Raw genomic sequence first — 15,718 nt, forward strand, 5'->3', positions numbered from 1 at the left:
GCTGGGATAAAGCCTTCAGTCCTTGCCAGAAGTGGTGGCTGCAGTGGGTTTGGTTTTGATTTCTTAGCTGTTTGCAGCCACAACAAAGGGTGCAGGGCAGGGGCTGTCCTTGAGCACACCCTTCCTGTGTGATGTGGGATCTGTGCTTTGTTTTGTGCAGTGTAACCGACTGTTAAAGTGGTGTCCTGCCCCCGACTGCCACCACGTCGTTAAAGTCCAGTACCCGGATGCTAAACCCGTGCGCTGCAAATGTGGGCGTCAGTTCTGGTAAGAGCCAGCAAGGAAAAGCTGCTGATTCTGCTTTGTGCTCACTGCCCTGGAAGTGTTAGTGTGCTTTCATAGAGTCCCAGGCTGCTTTGGCTTGGGAGGGACCTTAGAGGTGATTGAGTTCCACCTGCTGCCATGAACACCTTCCACTATCCCAGGCTGCTCCAAGCCCTTTCCAGCCTGGCCTTGGACACTTCCAGGGATGGGGTGACTTCTCTAGAAACCAGTTTCAGTGCTCCACAACTCTCATAGTAAAGAATTGCTCCCTAATAATCCCATCTAACTGTCCTCCGGCAGTGGGAAGCCATTCCCCCTTGTTCAGTTATGTAGTGGCCCTTGAGGGATTTCAGGATTGAAGGGGGGGTGTGTTGGGTTTCCGTAGGACTGACTTTGAACAACCCAGAAGAAAAGTTACACTGTTTAATTCCAAGTACAATCATCTGCCCTGTTTGCTTACTTTCCCTTTCTTTCCATTACAGCTTTAACTGCGGTGAAAACTGGCATGATCCTGTTAAATGCAAGGTGAGCACGTCAAGGTTCTTGTCCAAATTTGTGTTTTTATGGCTGTCCATGGGATCATAGGTGAGCTGGAAGGGACCCCCAGGGGTCACTGAGCACAATTGTTGTTCCCATCAGGGAGCAGAGTAGCTCACCTGTTTAAATCACAGGGTGAAATCAGTGCAATCCTATTGGGTGCTTTTACTGGCTACTGTTGCACCTTGTGAGGGAACAGAGCCTCTTCCAGGTAGACCTGTGTCCCCCTGCAGAGGAGTGAAGGTGCTTTTTGGACAAGGAGCATTCCTGTACGTTCTTCCTGTAGGTGTTTGGTGCTTTGTCAAGTGTTATCCGTTGTATACTGGAGGAACTAATTTGGTTTTGCTGATTTGGGTTGGAAGGGATCTTAAAGGTTATCTAGTCCCACAGCCTGCTGTGGGCCAGGATACCTTCCACTACCCTGGGTTGCTTCAAGCCCTACCCTTGAACACTTCCAGGGATGGGGCAGCCACAGCTTCTCTGGGCAGCCTGTACCAGGGTCTCTCCGCCCTCACAGGGATCAATATTCCTTCCCAATATCCCATATACCAATATCCCTGCCCTCTTGTAGTGGGAAGCCATTCCTTCCTTGTAAACAGTCTATCTCCATCTTTCTTACAGGCTCCTTTCAGGTACTGGAAGACCACAATTAGTCACCCCAAAGCCAAAATGTCCTTATTATTTAAGAGTCCAACTTGAAGTTTGTGGTGATTAAGCTTAAGAGCTGCAAAATTGTTGCAGGTGTTTGTGCTGGATGCTTGTGCTTGCTGGATCAGGATGGAGCTGCAGGAACTGCCACTAAATTAGTGGCTGTTGGCACAGTTTTTTAGCACCAACACTCTCCTGTTTCCATGTGGCTGGGTGTACCTTTCCTTAATGTGAGCAGATGTCTTGGGAACATTTACAGTTCCTCCAGCTAGATTTAATGATCTTCTTCCATCATTTTTTTGACAGTGGTTAAAGAAATGGATTAAGAAGTGTGATGATGACAGTGAAACCTCCAATTGGATTGCAGCCAACACAAAGGTGAGAGGTTTACTCCTACTTTATCCAGGTTTGTCAGGTGAAAAGGACTTCAATCTAATTTCTTGCACTAGGATTGGTTTTTCTGTTCCATATTAAGAGCAAGCCTTAAAATCCACAGTACACTGAAGTGCTCTTGTTTGAAGAGCAAACAGGTGTTAATGCCTGGAATCAGGTGAGTTTCTTCAAGTTCAGTGAAGGAGAGTGCTTGGAAGAAACAGTTAATTGGAGACCCAAAGGAAGCTCAAGGTTTAAGTCTTTGGGCTCCTGTCTGGCACTGGTGGCTTCCATAAGCAAATCCATGGCCCATTCCATGTGTTGAACATGTTACCACCACCGGTGGCTCAGTTTGGCTGGGATCATTTATATCTTCCTTCAAATCCCTGGGTTTGGCCTCTGAAGGAGCCTTCATTTCCACTGGGCAGCATTCCAGGTGGAGACTGGCACAACAGCTGTCTGGGATTTCATTATGTAAAGGTCTTCATTCTACTTAGCCCAACTTTGCCTGAAACTTCAGCATTTGATCATTTTGGGACAAATTAAAACCGAGATTGTCATGTTGGCAAGGAAACAAAAGCAGCAGATCTCATGGCGGGTGAGGAGCAGGCCTGGGGCTCCCAGCTGAAGGAGGAAGGTGGGGAGGGAGTGAGGAAATGGCTGCTTTGTTTTCTTAGCTCTGTTGTGTAACTGGTTAATAGCATTGTTTGCAGCAGCCTCGCTGCCTTCCTTCCGGGGCCGGCTGCCTGGTTTTCATCGAGCTGGAATGTTACGTTATGGTGGCAGAGAAACCCCTGCTGTGCAGCTCAGATCAGGCTGGAGTGGGGCTGTGTGGGCTCTGCTTGGAGCTCACAGTGTCGTCAAAGGGACTTTGGCTTTGTCTCAGTGTGTTCCACTTGGAACTTGACTTGGGGACTGAACCAGGTTTGTTTGGAGTTTGCTGGGTCTTCATGGACTGCTCCTATTAAACCCGAGGAAGAGCAGCCAACAGCTTGGAAAAAGGCAGAGTGTAAGCACTGCTAGCCTTGGGTCTCACATATTTGGGACACTGGAGCAGCCACAGCCCTGTTTTGCCTGTTAAAGCCCTCAGAAGGCTGCTGTTGGGGTTCCCCATCTTGTACCTGAATAAGACTTTTGGGGGTAGGGAACACCCATCTGGAGGGTGGCACCCGGCACCAGCCCTGCTTCTTTGTTGGCACCTCTAATGTGAGCAGCAGAGCTGTCCTTGGACATCACTGTCTAAGCTACTTCCTCTAGTACTGTCCCAGACATTCCTACATGGGAATGCTTCGGAGCCCAGGCTTCAACAGGGAGAAAAATAACCATCAGGGTAATTACTCCAGACATTTGAGCAAGCCAACTGTCCTGGAGTCTTATGGCATCCATATCCATTGAATTAGCTGAAGGACAATATGGCATTCTTCTCTCTAAGCTGATGCTGGATTCAACTGAGGGGAAAGTTGGCAGGAAGAGTAACGCACCCTCATGCTGATCTCTGATCTCCAGCTTTGGCTGCTGGGATGTGTGCCCTGGGAGCTCTGCAGCCTCCAGAGAGCCAGGTCAGCCCGGGATCATGGGGCTGCAGCCACCTCTCTCCTGCCTCAGTTTCCTGCTGATCCCTGACCAGAGGCATGGAGAAACCCAAGTGCTGTCTGAGTGTGGGGCTGTAGTGAAAGACTGGGATGGCAGTTGTGCAGTTTGGATGTGTATCTGTCCTTCCTTTCTCTCTGTACTGTTCCTAGCAGGAAAGCAGGGCAGCCGTGTTTGGCGAGGCACAACTTATGGCTGCACTGTTGGCTTCACAGCCTGAATTCTGTGTTGAATTTCATTTCGAAGAACCTAGAAAGGAATCAGGTACCATCAGATGCAAAAATCCCCATTATCAGTGGGAACATCTCTCCAAGGAATTCAGCTGTGACTACGAGCTCCATTGCTTTTTCTGGCTTTTGGAAAGCGCATCCAGGCATGAGTCCGGTCCCGTGTGAACTCCTCTCAGGGAAGGAGGCTTTGTGTTTTACCAAGATGAAGGTGTAAAAGCAAAATACCAGTCCTCTGGAATGTGGGCTTGAAATCCGGATAATCCTTTGCAATGGGAGAATGTGAGATACATTTGTTCCGGCTTGTCCTGGGAGATGGAGCTGGAAAGGAAAATTAGGCAATTGTGTGAGAGAATAGAAAAGTGAAACCCAGCTGAATTGGGTTCTGTTCCCAAACTGGAATGATGTGATGCATTTTTTGACAAATGATGTAGAGTGGTCAGAATGAAAAATGAGGAGATTTGAGTAGTGAGTGCTGTCGTTTCTGATATGATTTTTTTATTCTTTTGCATTCATTTACTTGCACTTAGGAGGCCTAAATTCCTTCTACTTCTATAAAAGATACAACCCTTGTAGCAGAGTGTGCTGGAGTAGGTGGCTTTTTTCTTAAAGTAAACTACTTTCACACGAGTTCAGCTTAACTAGATTAAATTAAAGTTGAGATAAGGCAATACAAGTTCTTTATCAAGCTGGTGATTTTCAGTCTTTTTCAGGAATGGGATTGAATAGTCCAAATATTTGCATATTTCTTCCTTTTTCGATTTGTTTGACAAACTTGGTTCTTCAGTAGTTCCTCTCTTGAGTTAAACTAGGCAGGTTTCAGGTATTTGGGAAAAAAGAAACCACAGAGATCCATTACTTTTGTTAAGTGGACATTCAAAGGAGTGAAAAATAGAGAACTTGGATTTGTGCATTTATTTTGGGCTTTTAAGGTATATCAAGAGTATCTGCAAGTGGTCTAACAGGAGGAGGGGAAACCTGTTTGGAACCTGAGTGTCAGCAGTATGAATCTCTGCTTCTTGGAATACCCAAGGGAAAAGAACAAAGCCTGTAATGGGGCTGGCCTTCACACAAGGCACTACTTTTTATTGTGGAACTTAAATTGGTGTTAATAAAAGTTGTTCATCTGATACTAAAAAATCGCCCCAGCCTTTCTTCTTTGGCTCCTGGCACATCCCCATTGTTCCTGTCCAGGCCAGACAGAGCTTGAAGGATAAACCAGAGCTGGTGGATAAACCAACCACATTTTCTTCTCCAAAAAAACCATTGGCTGTTTTTTTCTCCTGCACGAGATAAAATAGCATGAGCCCACATCTCTCCCTTTTGAGATCACTTTTTAATGGCTGGACAAGTGCTCCCTCTGTACTTTCTGGAGATCCTGCATTTGTTCTAATGTGTGGAAATTCTGGCAGGACACGGAATCCTCCTGGGCACCAGCACCAAACTGTGCTCCTTCATTTCCCACTATGCTAGAGCCATGATTGTGTTTTTCTAAAGGAGCCCAAGTGCTGTCTCCCCTTTCAGACAAACTGGTGTTTAAAATCTGTTTTAAAGAGTTTTGCTCTGTGACTCCAGGTGTTAGAACCGTGTAGTGTTTTGTGCTAACCATAATTTAGTGTTTGGGTTTTGTTGAAATTCATTAAGAAATCCCCATGGTTTTTGAGGATTCTTTTTACAGGATGGGCTAGGGGTGAAGGTGTTGCTGTGAATGTGACTGTGGGAGGCTGATGGCCACCAGTTCCTCTGGGAGTCTGGAAAGGACTGATGTCTTTCACTTGCCCTGAAATAAGAAACATGTTTCTATTTAGCTTTCTGGTCATAAAAGAGTAGGTGAGGTTTATGGTGCTTAATGTATGCATAGACTTTTACAACAAAATCAGGATTGTTCTCCTTTGCCAGGTTTGCCCAGTCTTTTGTTTCCAAGCCCGGAACAGAATTGTTTGGAGTGGAACAATGTTAATGAGGTCACTTCTGTGTTGTGCTGTGACTGATAATGTGCACAGTAATCTGCAGGGTTAGTAACTTGATTTGCTGCCTGTTGGGTTGTTGCATAGCCATAATTCTCAGGGAGATCTTCCTTTCCTATCCTCATTAATCTTTAAATCTCTCCCACTTGTTGAGTTGGTGACTTGAGTAGTTACTACTTATTTTTCCGGTGATGTCTAGCATTTCTTTAGTATGTGCTTTTCATGGCTTTAAATTTTAATAATATTCAGCTTTACACTTTTACACAGCTTTAGGGATCTGCACGGATACTGTGTCACCTCTTCCTTGTGCTTTACTAGACAGGAGCATAAAAGCTTGGAAAGTATGGCATTCCCTGTGAGACAAGAGCTGTATTGAGATCATAGAATCATGGAATGGATTGGGTTGGAAGGACCTTAAATCAAGTTCCACTCCTAGCATGGGCAGGAACCCCTTCCACTATCCCAGGGTGGTCTAAGCCCTCTGCAGCCTGGCCTTGGACACTTCCAGGAATGCAGGGGCAGCCACAGCTGCTCTGGGCAACCTGTGCCAGGGCCTCTCCACCCTCACAGGGAAGAATTTTTTTTCTTCCCAGTATCCCATCTAACTCTGGAAGTGGAAAGCCATTCCCCTTGTCCAAAGTCTCTTTCCAGGCTCTCCTGGAGCCCTTTCAGGCACCGGAAGGGTCTTTTTGTCCTAGTCCTTTTGCATTCCAGAACTCAAAGCCCTGAGCACTGTGGACATCCTGGAAAGCTTAGTCTCACCTTAAAGATAGAGGGCAGAACTTGCTCCTAAGGGAGCCTCGATGGAGGTGAGATGGCCCCACATCCCTGTGCTGTGGATGTGCCTGTGGCACCCCTCCAGCCTGGCAGGTCACCTGGGAATTGTTCTCCCTCTCTTGCAGCTGTAGGATTTTGCTCAGCAGGAGGGATCACCGCAACTGCATCTCCCATGAGTGATGTTGGCACCTGATGGGAGGAGATGTGTCTGGAAGAACTGAACAGCTCCACAACCTCCTCTGAAAAACCACCCTGGCTGCATGCCCTGGGGTCATCACAGTGTGACAGGGACAGGGCCACTGTCTGCAGTGAGAGCCCCCCTGGCTGATGAGCAGGCTGAGTAGAGATCTGCACAGTTGGGCAGGATGTTGCCAGCATAAACCTAAATTTGAGTCGTGGCTTGTTCATGCTGGATTGGAAGAGGGAGGAGTGCTGCCTGGAAAAGGGAAATAGATGCTGCACTGAGTGCTCTGCTTGAAGGAGGGACCATTTTTGACTCTCAGGTTGACAGAACTGCACTGACTTACAGGGAACAAGCTTCCCTGGCTGAGTATCTATCCTGTGGACAGTCCTAGGGAACATTTTGATGTTGTGTCCTTGAGGGGACCAGCACAGGACCTACTGTGCTTCACTTACTCTGTTTGCAGTACAGTTACTGAGTCTGAAGGACAAACACAGGTGTCTAGGAAGGAGGCAGGTCTGGAAAATTCCTCTTTTGTGCTTGGTTGCTGCTTGATCCCATTGGTTTGATGTGCAAATTCTCCTGTCTGTGACAATACAAACTGACAAACTCATATAGAATGCAGTAATAGTTGGGACACTCAGAGTGGGTTTACAAGAACCCATTGGATTGTGTCCTATATACAAGTGGCAGTTTTGGAGTGATTGTGCATGTTGGTTTCTTCCTTTGAGAGTTTATCTGAATGCCAGGGTAGGAACTGCTTGCTTTGGCTAGCAAAGACTTGCTCCAGACTGGGGAGGGAATGTCACATGCTTCTGACCCAGAAGCTGCAGCTGATTTTACAGGTGCGTGTATCACTGGTTTGGATATGTTTGTTATTGTATTATAGATAAGAACTGGCTTCTGCAGAGACTTCATGAAGACTAGTATGGTTGTGGGATGAGCTGGACAAGGAGCTGATTCAGCCTAAAATGTTTTTGGTTTTATTTATGCAGTTTTTTCCTCTGTATTTGCTGCTTTGTTGATTTGTTAATTTTTAAGATCATGGAGACCATGATATTGGTGTTATATTCCCCAGATATTTCCCTGTGCAGAACTGCCCTTTGAGATACTTGTATTTGTCAAAAGCATTGCTCCTGAAAGGGAAACCCCATGTGAGCTTTTATGGAAAAGCCTTCAGTGAGGTGTCACACGAAGGGAAAAAAGGGACCTGATGGGAAACATGGAAACACCTCAGGAAGAGAAGTGTCTTTTTAACTGACAGCAGCTTCTTTGAAGCACACTAGAGTCTTGCTGCATGTTTTGAGCTCCTTTCTGGATGGCATGTTTCAGCTGCAGGTTGGATTGGTAGCAGCGTGATTCCGGCTTGGTCTCAGTCCCAGAGTGGAGCAGACACTTGGTGGTGAGGAAAGCCACACGCTTCCCAGGCTCTTAGAGACCACCCCTCTGCTGGGATTCTGGGGAAGGTCAGAAGTGACTCACCCAATGTCCCTCTGTGGCAGCAGCATAGATAAAATATGTTATTCCTTACGTTTTTTTCTATCTTACTGCTCCGGGTTTGGAATTTTTAAGGCCTGACTGAAGAGGATCTCGATGTCCAAAGGGAAGAATTAAATCATGTGTTTCACTTGACGTGCTCTGTCTGACTGCCATGGGAACCCTTCCAAGTTCCCCAGGCTGTTGGGGTTCCGTGCTTGCCCTGCTAACGGTGCTCTCTGTCCTGTGGACAGGAATGCCCGAAATGCCATGTCACCATCGAGAAGGACGGGGGCTGCAACCACATGGTCTGTCGGAACCAGAACTGCAAGGCGGAGTTCTGCTGGGTGTGTCTGGGCCCCTGGGAACCCCACGGATCTGCCTGGTGAGTTCGGGCGCGTGCCTTGCTGGAAGGCGAGGAGGTCGTGGTGCAAACAGCACGGATTTGGACTGAAATCTGTGGAATCGGTGTCCCTGTTACAGGTACAACTGTAATCGCTACAATGAGGATGATGCAAAGGCAGCAAGGGATGCACAGGAGGTGAGTCCATAACCTTTGGTGCTGAGGGAGATCACTGATCCTGTGGTGTGCTTTCTGTAAACCTTCACATCTGCTCTGAAGGAATTCATGGATTCAGACACAAATCCTAAAGGACAGTTAAGTCTTTTACGATAGGGATGGCTTTACCTGGTATGTGATACCTCTGTACATCCACAACACACAAGTTGAACCATGCCCATGGTGTTACTTCTCTACAGCTGGTCTGTCAGTGTGAAGAAAATAAGATTGACTGTGTATTGAGTCATCTTGGTTCTCTTGCACTATTTAGCACACGGTGCCTTTCCCCTGCTCTATAGATTGCCCTCTTAGCATGAGCACAGTAATTAGAATGCCTTATTAGAAAAAAAAAAAACAACAAAACACCCATCTTCCCACTTTCGTCATGACGCTGGAAGCATTTGAGTGCTGTACCTTGAGTCGAGAGGCTGAAATACAAAAGTGAGGAGGCTTGAGCAGTGTGATTGTAATTGCTTTCAAGGTTGGGAGTGAGGATGTCAGAGTTGTGTTGGGAAGTGCCCAGGTGCTTCTCAGGGTTAGCGGGGCCGCACGGAGCCGTCTGCCCAACGTCACGGGAGAGGAGCCTCCTTTGGAAAGGAAGCTCGTTCTCTGGATCAGGAAGAGCCTTGTGAAGGGTCTACTTCTCTTGCAGCCATTACTTTGTTTTAACTATTTGTTTTCTTTCTCCCTAATGGGAATTAACACAGCGATCCCGAGCAGCCCTGCAGAGGTACCTGTTCTACTGCAACCGCTACATGAACCACATGCAGAGCCTGCGCTTCGAGCACAAGCTCTATGCTCAGGTGAAGCAGAAGATGGAGGAGATGCAGCAGCACAACATGTCATGGATCGAGGTGCAGTTCCTGAAGAAAGCAGTCGACGTCCTCTGCCAGTGTCGTGCCACACTCATGTACACTTACGTCTTTGCCTTCTACCTCAAAAAGAATAATCAGTCCATTATCTTTGAGGTAGGAGAAAATGGGGTTATCAGGAATTCAAATTGCAAAACTGAGGAAATAAGATTTAATGCTTGGAGGCCTCTAGTCCCCACTTTTACTCAAGTTAGTCTGGTTTAATATTCTGTTGTACAGAAGTTAGAGGCTCTCTGGGCATTGTGTAGGATTGTTTGCTCAGGGAGTCACAGAATCACAAAGCTATGGCTGCCCCAACTCTGGAAGTGTTCAAGACAGTGTTAGATGGGGCTTGGAGAAACCTGGTCTAGTGGAAGGTGGCCCATGGCAGTAGGTGAACTTGGATGAGTTTCAATGTCTCTTTCCACCCAAAATCAGTCTGGGATTCTGTGATATCTAATCCTTTTTTATTTTGGTACTGATTCCAATGGTGCTGAAATAAAAATCTCCCCCTTTCCTTTACAGCCCCCTCAAGCGTGTTTTTTTTTTTGTCTTTACAGAATAACCAAGCAGACTTAGAGAATGCTACAGAGGTGCTTTCTGGGTACCTGGAGCGAGATATATCCCAAGATTCGCTGCAAGACATAAAGCAGAAAGTACAGGATAAGTACAGGTTTGTGTTGGAATACTCCTTTCTCTCAAAGCTGTGAGCGTTGCCATGCCTTATGACAGGTAGTGATCTGAGCAGTTGCCAAGATACAGTTTCTCCAGAGCCACATCCTTGGACTTGCTCTTGGCTTTGTGCCACCCATTGTGAACAGCCAGTCCCTGAATGTCTGAGAGCAGCAGTGCTGTCCCACGTCAGCCTCGAATCCTCCCAGAAAAACCCACATGCAGATGCTGGCAGTATGTTTTTGTGTCCCTTCTGGGACCAGCTCTCAGGGAAGGTGACAGCCTGTGGGGAGAGGCTTCCAGCTCTGTCTTCCATCTGCTGTGCAGAGCAGGAGCTGGAAGATGCAGCCCTGGAATGGAAAAAATCCCTTGTCCAGAAGCAATGGCTCTCAGTAAACTGCTGTTTTGTACAGAAGGAGCATGTGGGAATGGCCAGCACCAGGATGGGATCTGCAGAGTGAGAGCCAAAGAACAAGGAGTGATTTTGTTGTTCCAAGCTGCCAGCTTTGGCCTAGGATGAACTGCCAGCAGAGAGCAATTGGCTCTTTTAATTGTCTGCTGGGTCCATTTGTGCAAAACGTGGGTGTAGGAAAGCTGTCCCTGAGGAAGAGGGAGAGAGCAGCCTGCCCAGCTGGGAAGGGGAGCAGGGGACTGGGGTCCAGGTGACACAGATGCCAGTGCTTTGTTCAGTCTCAGGGGAATAATTTCTGCACAGTGGAAAAGTACAAAGCTGAAAATGCAGATGAGTCACAGGATTACGGCTTGCATTTCTGAGGCATTTTGCCAAAATCACTGAATTTGTTATGCCTGGCTTAGGGGGAAGAAAATATTCAAAGTTGGGTGAGCTGTAGAGCTCAATGGACTCTGGGGTGTGGCAGGAGCTGTTAAGATTTGGTGCCTCATCCTGCCCAACTTTGACAGCGCAGCTGGAGCTGGACAAGACTTTCCTGACCTTCTTTTTTGAAGACATTTTGTAATTTACCCTTTAGGGCCACCTTTAATTTGGTATTTCAGATGAAGCTGCTTGTTTACGTCAGTCCTCTGAACCTGGATGCTTTTGTAGAAATGAAATTAAAACCTAATATAGCCTGAATTGCTTGGAAACAGTATCCCAAACCTGCCTTCACATTTCTGGGAAGAAAGAATGCATCTGTCAAGCCTGTGCAGGTCCCTAATTAACCAGTTTAGTCATGCCTTAATCATGTCCTGCACGGTGCCCTTTGATGCAAGACTGGGAGCAGGATGTCACCAAGGTGGGTTTAAAGCTGCAGGAACTGCCCTCCAGGCTGGTTTGGTTTCAGCTGTTTGGATCTCTCTGCTTGCAGAGACATATCTAGAAAACAGGATTAAGCCCCCCCCCACCCAACCAGCAGAAAAATAACTAAAGTTTGGAAGGCAGAGGCCATGTGTTTGCCATCACATGCTCCTGAAAATCAATGGGACTTTGTGCACGGTGCTGACAGCGGTGAGGGGAGCCATAGCTGCTCTGATGGATAAATTAGCCATTCTGATAAGGTCCTGAGCGGTAGGTGAGGAATTCCTGCCAGGTGTTAGTGTGTGTTGTGGTCAGGGATAGCTTCCCACTGGGAGATTTCTCCCAGGGATGCCTGACCACTGCCAAGCAAGCCAGGTTCCCAGCAGCCAGAGCCTCTCAGATGCTTATTTAGAGTTTGCTCTTGGAACTTGAATTCGTTCAATGTTTCTGTGCTTTTTGTCTTCTAGCACACCCGAAAGGACCGTGGTATCCTTTGCTGTGTTCTGTGAGATCCCTTTTCCTCAGGATCAGTGATCCTGGGAGGACTGGACTGGACTCTGGGATCAGTTTTATGTGCAGCAGTTTTCAGTCAGCATAGGTGGGAATACTCCAAGGGCGTAGTAGTGTCCCTCTGAGAACCACATGTTGGGATGTGAGGTGAAACCTGCTCTCCAGCTAGACCAGTAACATTTGGACTGCTTCCCATCTCCACTGGGAAATAAAACTGTCAGTACTCCTGAGGTTTTAATCATGGACTGGTTTGGGTTGGAAGGCATTTTAAAGTAAACCTTGTTCCACCTCCTGCCATGGGCAGGGACGCTTTCCATGACACCAGCTGGCCTTCAATGCTTCCAGCTAGCTTTTCCCAACTAACACATGCCTTTTTGTTGTCCTGATGGGGCTTAGAGCAGTGTCCTGGTTTGGAGGACAGATGTCTGCTAAGAAAGGCAGGAGCCTCTCTTTGACATGGTGAATGTAAACCCCCTCCCTCCAAATTATTATAATTTTGAAATCAAATGGCTCTCAGGCAAAGATATGGGAATTAGGAATAACAGTTCTGTATTGTAACCCAAGACAAGCAGGCATCAGCCCACGTTTAAGGAGAGCTCATCCCATTCATCTATCACCACCAACCTGTGCTCAGGCTTTTTCAAACCACAGCTGCTGCTTCCTCCTCTTCCAGTTATTCTTGAAGGTTTCTCAGCTGTCGAGGCTCTGGGGATACTTTTGCCTGAAAAACTCTGAATTTGCACACTGGTTTTCCAGCCAGGGATCTGGAGCTGAGTGACTGGAGCAACCAGAGTCTTAATTAGTGCTGTTAATGGGCTGTAAATACAAATTCTCTTCTCGGGGGATCACCTCTATCAGAAGTGAGGCGTGCTGTAGGTTTGGGTAACTCAGTGCCAGGCATGCTCCATGATTCCTGACGTGCCTTTTCCATGCTGTCCCTGTCCCCTGCAGATACTGCGAGAGCCGGCGGAAGGTTTTGTTGCAGCACGTGCATGAAGGCTACGAGAAGGACCTGTGGGAGTACATCGAGGACTGAGCCCGGCCCTGCAGCAATGAACTCTGAACCCTTTCCCATCCTAGAGTGCTCATGCAATTCCAATAAAACCCACCCAGGGCGCTGCTCCGCCTCTTACACCGCTGGTCTGTAGTACCGGGATTCTGTTTTGTTAACAGAAAAATTAAGTAAATTATATTGTAATAAAAAAAGGTAGATAAACCATTGTACAACAGTATTCTAGGCGGCCAAGAGTGTGACAGACGCACTAAGAAACCCTCCAACTTTAACTTGTAACGTAGCTTCATCCTCCAAGCCAACTCCTTTTTCTTTTCTCTTTCTTTTCCTGTGTGTAGTACAGATAAAACTTAAACCAGTTTCTTGACACCGCTTTTCATGTCCAAACCAGCCATTTTGATGGACTTCAGTAAGGGGGGTGGCTCTCCCACCCCCCTCCTCCTCTCTGCCACCCAAGTACATGGATGAATGTGGATTGGCTCATTGTAAAGATGATTTTTGGGGAGGGAAGGAGGGGGGTACACAGCAAGGAAAAAAAAACCCCAACCTTTGTATATGACTTTTAAAACAAAAAGAGGACAACACAGTATTTTTCAAAGTTGTATATAGCGCATATGCATGGACAAAGAGCAAGCGTGGCACGTGTTTGCATAATGTTTAATTACAAAAAAATATTTATTCTTTAAAAATCTTCAAGATTATGTCTATTTGCTGTGCATTTTCTTTCAGTTTGATTCTTTTGTTTGGTTTTGGTTTTTTTCCCTGGGCTGGGGTGGGGGAAGTGTGTGCTGGTGTAGTGAATATATCTATATATATATTTTATTTCTTTTCTTTTTGGAAGGCTTTCTCCAGAGCTGTTTGGTTTTTCCTCTTCCTGCAGTTCCTTTCTGTCCAGGGCCTCCCCCAGGTCTGTGTGTGTATCCATTGCTGGCGACGGACGCGGCCCCTCGCAGCTCCTGGAGCTCTGGTTCAGGATGCTTTGCTTTTTTCTTGGTTTATTTTCGGCCCCAGAACTTTACCTGCCCAAATCCAGCTCTCTGTTCCCACTCGTGCACGCAGGACACGTGCTCTGATCCCAGAGGAGGCATCTGTGTGTGTGTGTGTGTATGTGTGTGTGTATGTGTGTTTTTAGAGGTTTGTTTTGGATCCCCAGGTAGGACAAGGAGGGGTGTTTTGTGTTTTGCATCACTTCTCCAAAGACCTCCTGTGAGATTTTGTCTATGGATCTCCTCTCCCTCCCTTTCATCTATCAAAAGGACCCTTTCTTGCTGTTTTAATTTTCACTTCATTATAACGAGTCATAACATTGAAAAGGAAAGCTGATGGAATTGTCTTTGTGTTTGTTTTGGGCTCAATCACTGGGCGTCCTGTCCTGGCAACTATTTAACACTCTATCTAGTGCAGTAGAAGCTGAAATCAGCGGAGTATTTTTCAATTAAAAGGGGAAAGAACTAATGAGTTTAGCTACTGAGTCCATTTTTATGATTTCTGTAACAAGAGCTATGTTAAAGTAAACAATTGGTGGTGGTTTTATTAAATTTGCTCCTGTATAGGAATTCCTTCTGTGGTATTTTTCACCAGGCAAGTGTCCTGTCAGCCTCCTGCCACACTGCCAGCTTCCAGGGGATGGAAGTTGTGAAGGGATCAAATAAAAAAGGCAGCTTCCCAGGCAGGGCTGTAACACGGGATGCTGTTTCCAGCTGGCAGCGAGGTCACTTTGGCTACCTCACTGCTCCTACCGCCGTTACACGGGTGTGGTTTTGTCCCTGTGTGCCTGCTTTTCCCTTTCTTTGCCCTGGAAATCAGAGGTGAGGGAGTGCAGCCGCTTTCCCTGTGCTTTTCCTGGTGCTGCTGGAGGGGTGGCAGGGTGCAGAGCTGTGTTCATCCCTGCCATTCCTGGTGGGAATCCTCCCTTCATGCATTGATTGAAACACTCGGAGCTGGAGCATGGTGGGCTGGGCAGGTGCAAGCACAGAGGCGTTGGGTTTTCACTCCGTGTTTCCCGAAAGGAATACGCCAACGATGTGGGCACTCCACTCTAAAGGAAACTCGGTCTGTGGCGTCCTCAATCCCGCTGCCTCTTAGCAAACCTAAGGGCTCCTGTTCTTGCGGGAGAACCTGCTGCAGTTCCTTTCCTGCGGCTTTCAGGCGCTCGCAGGTGAATTACCTGGCTGGTGGAACCCGATCCCCACAGACACTGTGGAAATACAAAAGGAAAAAGAATCCGCCATCCCAACCTCCCTCCTGCTGCTGTGGGGCGGGGAGGGAGCGGGGCCGGGCCCGCTGAGCGCTTCCCGGGCCGTCCCTCCTCACTAGCGGCCTCATTCCCCTCTACACCACGGAGTTCCCAATAAAACCTTCAAAAAGCCGGACATTTTATTATTTCTGTGGTCATTTGGGTGTTTTCCAGGTTAAACGGGGTCGGGGAGCTGGAGGGGGGATGGAAAAGCCGGAGTCCTTCCCCCCCCACTTCCCGCCGTGCCCCGCGCGCCATGGCCGTGCCGGAAGTGGCGGGCGGTCGCCATGGCAACTCCAGCCCGCCGCGGCCATGGCGGAGCCGCAGGACACCACGGTGAGGGCTGAGAGCCCCCCGGGCTCGGAGGGCCGAGAGGGACGGGAGGGGAGATGAGAGGAGGTGGAGGGACGTGGGGGGCGGCGGCGGCGGCGGCCGGAAGTTCTTTTGAAGAGCGAGTTTTTAATCTGCACACTTGGTATGGAAAACGTGAGGGAAATTCCGCGTTTGCTGAAGTAATCAACGTTAATAATCGATTATTAGGGGCTGGAAAAAGAGAAGAGTAACGGAGATGGGGGGAACGGGCT

General features: G+C 47.6%; 2 protein-coding genes across 2 annotated transcripts in view; both read left to right on the plus strand.

The window, feature by feature from the left end:
* ARIH1 (ariadne RBR E3 ubiquitin protein ligase 1) overlaps positions 1 to 14,361 on the plus strand; it is a 50,149-nt gene extending 35,788 nt beyond the window's left edge. The window contains exons 7-14 of the mRNA XM_033070588.2: positions 161 to 267; positions 747 to 789; positions 1,756 to 1,827; positions 8,294 to 8,424; positions 8,523 to 8,580; positions 9,306 to 9,566; positions 10,010 to 10,122; positions 12,838 to 14,361. Coding sequence (XP_032926479.1) covers positions 161 to 267; positions 747 to 789; positions 1,756 to 1,827; positions 8,294 to 8,424; positions 8,523 to 8,580; positions 9,306 to 9,566; positions 10,010 to 10,122; positions 12,838 to 12,922 — 870 coding nt within the window. The 3' untranslated portion in view covers positions 12,923 to 14,361. The remainder of the gene's footprint in view (positions 1 to 160; positions 268 to 746; positions 790 to 1,755; positions 1,828 to 8,293; positions 8,425 to 8,522; positions 8,581 to 9,305; positions 9,567 to 10,009; positions 10,123 to 12,837) is intronic.
* Positions 14,362 to 15,406: 1,045 nt separating this feature from the next.
* The window catches only part of BBS4 (Bardet-Biedl syndrome 4), a 36,299-nt gene continuing 35,987 nt past the window's right edge, over positions 15,407 to 15,718 (plus strand). The window contains exon 1 of the mRNA XM_033070273.1: positions 15,407 to 15,470. Coding sequence (XP_032926164.1) covers positions 15,447 to 15,470 — 24 coding nt within the window. The 5' untranslated portion in view covers positions 15,407 to 15,446. The remainder of the gene's footprint in view (positions 15,471 to 15,718) is intronic.

This window comes from Catharus ustulatus, chromosome 12 (genome assembly GCF_009819885.2).
Source record: "Catharus ustulatus isolate bCatUst1 chromosome 12, bCatUst1.pri.v2, whole genome shotgun sequence".
NCBI lineage: Eukaryota > Metazoa > Chordata > Aves > Passeriformes > Turdidae > Catharus > Catharus ustulatus.